The 1,601-nt window shown below is 73.1% G+C and overlaps 1 protein-coding gene across 1 annotated transcript in view; it reads right to left on the reverse strand.

The window, feature by feature from the left end:
• Positions 1–111: 111 nt before the first annotated feature.
• LOC112123627 (DENN domain-containing protein 4B-like) overlaps positions 112–1,601 on the reverse strand; it is a gene marked incomplete at its 3' end in the record, with an annotated part of 3,071 nt that continues 1,581 nt past the window's right edge. The window contains exons 6-8 of the mRNA XM_026662359.1: positions 1,168–1,290; positions 697–872; positions 112–338 (exon numbers count right to left, since the gene is read on the reverse strand). Coding sequence (XP_026518144.1) covers positions 112–338; positions 697–872; positions 1,168–1,290 — 526 coding nt within the window. The remainder of the gene's footprint in view (positions 339–696; positions 873–1,167; positions 1,291–1,601) is intronic.

The following is a 1,601-nucleotide window of genomic DNA, read 5'->3' on the forward strand; positions in this document are numbered from 1 at the left end:
GCCCCTCACTCCCGACCCGCAGCCCCCGCCCGGCGCTCGGGCAGGGGCGGGTAATCCTTGGGCACTGCAGCCAGGTGCCTGGCGGAGTCAGGACCGTGGGGCTCTGGAGACCATGCCCGCAGCGCCCCCTTCTGGCGGCTCCGGAGGGAGCCTCGCTCAGCTGCTGGGGGCGGGGGAGGCGCCGTACCGAGGAGTCCGTGCAGCCGTTGCAGAGCGATGGGGGGATCCCCGGCTCCGGCTCGGCCTCATCCAGAGCCAGGCACTGGGAGCGGTCGCTGAGCACCGGGCCCCGCCCGGCAGGCGGCTGCTCCCTGCGGCTCTGGGGAGACTCCGAGGAGCTGCGGAGGGAGCGGGGAGGGGGCAGGTTACTGCTGGGCTGCTCGGCACCGGCCTCCACGCCCGGGGGGACACGCCCGCCCCCCATCAGCCAGCCCCCGCCCAACGGTTCCCATGACAACGGCGTGAGGGGGACGGCGAGATCCCAGAACGAGGCAGGATCCATACCCCTGAATGATGTGAGCCCACCCCCCGGGTCACCCCCCCGCCCATCGCCCCCCCAAGACACCCCGCCCCCCAGACTTCAGAGGGCAGAGCATGGCACGGCAGGGGGTCCCCCCAAGGACAGGAGAGCTGCAGGGCAGTTTCCCAATGAGGGCGGGGGGGCAGCAGGGGGTCCCCCCGCGGGCGGGGTCTCACCTGGGGGGCTGCTGGAAGTCCTGGATCTCGATGCTGAGCAAGGGCACGAAGGGGCGGGTGCAGAAGGGGCAGGTCGTGTTGAGGTTGGAGTCGTCAGGCGTCCAGCCGGCCATCACCTCCTCGTCGTGCACCAGGGAGCCGCACGTGTGGCACCGTGAGCAGCTGGAGAGACGGATCTGGGGGGGGGGGGGGCCGCGGCTCACCCCCACCCCCACACTCCTGCCCCCCCCCCCAGCTCTCCCCAGGGGACAGGGGACTCGGGTCAGCCCCCATGGTCGCTGCCTCCCCTCTCCAGGATCACAGGGCCCCTCACTGGGCCGTGGGGGGGTCGCTGTCAGAGCCCCTCGCTACCCCCCAGCTGGGATGGCGCCCCACAGCCCCATGGCTACGGGACCCCCACCCAGCGCAGACGGCCTCAGGCAGGTCCCGGGGGGAAGCCTGGCCCGGCTCCGGGGGGGGGGGGGGGCTCACCTCCACGGGGGGCAGCTCCGGCCCGGCCAAGGCCTCAGGCAGCGGGTCCGACGACTTGCGCAGGCTAAAGCTGCCGAATGACGTGTCTGACAGGTCAAACTCGCTGCTCAGGGAGACGGAGCTCTGGGGGGAGAGGAGACGTGAGCCCCACAGGACCGCCCCAGCTCAGCAGGACCTGCTCCTGCCCGGCCCCGGAGACACCAGGTCCCTGCCCGTTCCAGGAGTGCAACACCCCCAGCTCCAGCTGAGACCCCAGCCCCGGAGCGGGGGCGGGGTCCTGCCCACAGGCCTAGCCCAGCAGCAATGGGGGTCCCCCCCAGTCCAACCCTCCCCCCCCCGGAGCAGTGGGGGCGGTTCCCAGCCCAGCAGCAATGCTCCCCCCCGCGAGCAGTGGGGGGGCGGTTCCCAGCCCAGCAGCAATGCTCCCCCCCCCG

This window comes from Terrapene carolina, unplaced genomic scaffold (assembly GCF_002925995.2).
Source record: "Terrapene carolina triunguis isolate 2854851 unplaced genomic scaffold, T_m_triunguis-2.0 Scaffold26504, whole genome shotgun sequence".
NCBI lineage: Eukaryota > Metazoa > Chordata > Testudines > Emydidae > Terrapene > Terrapene triunguis.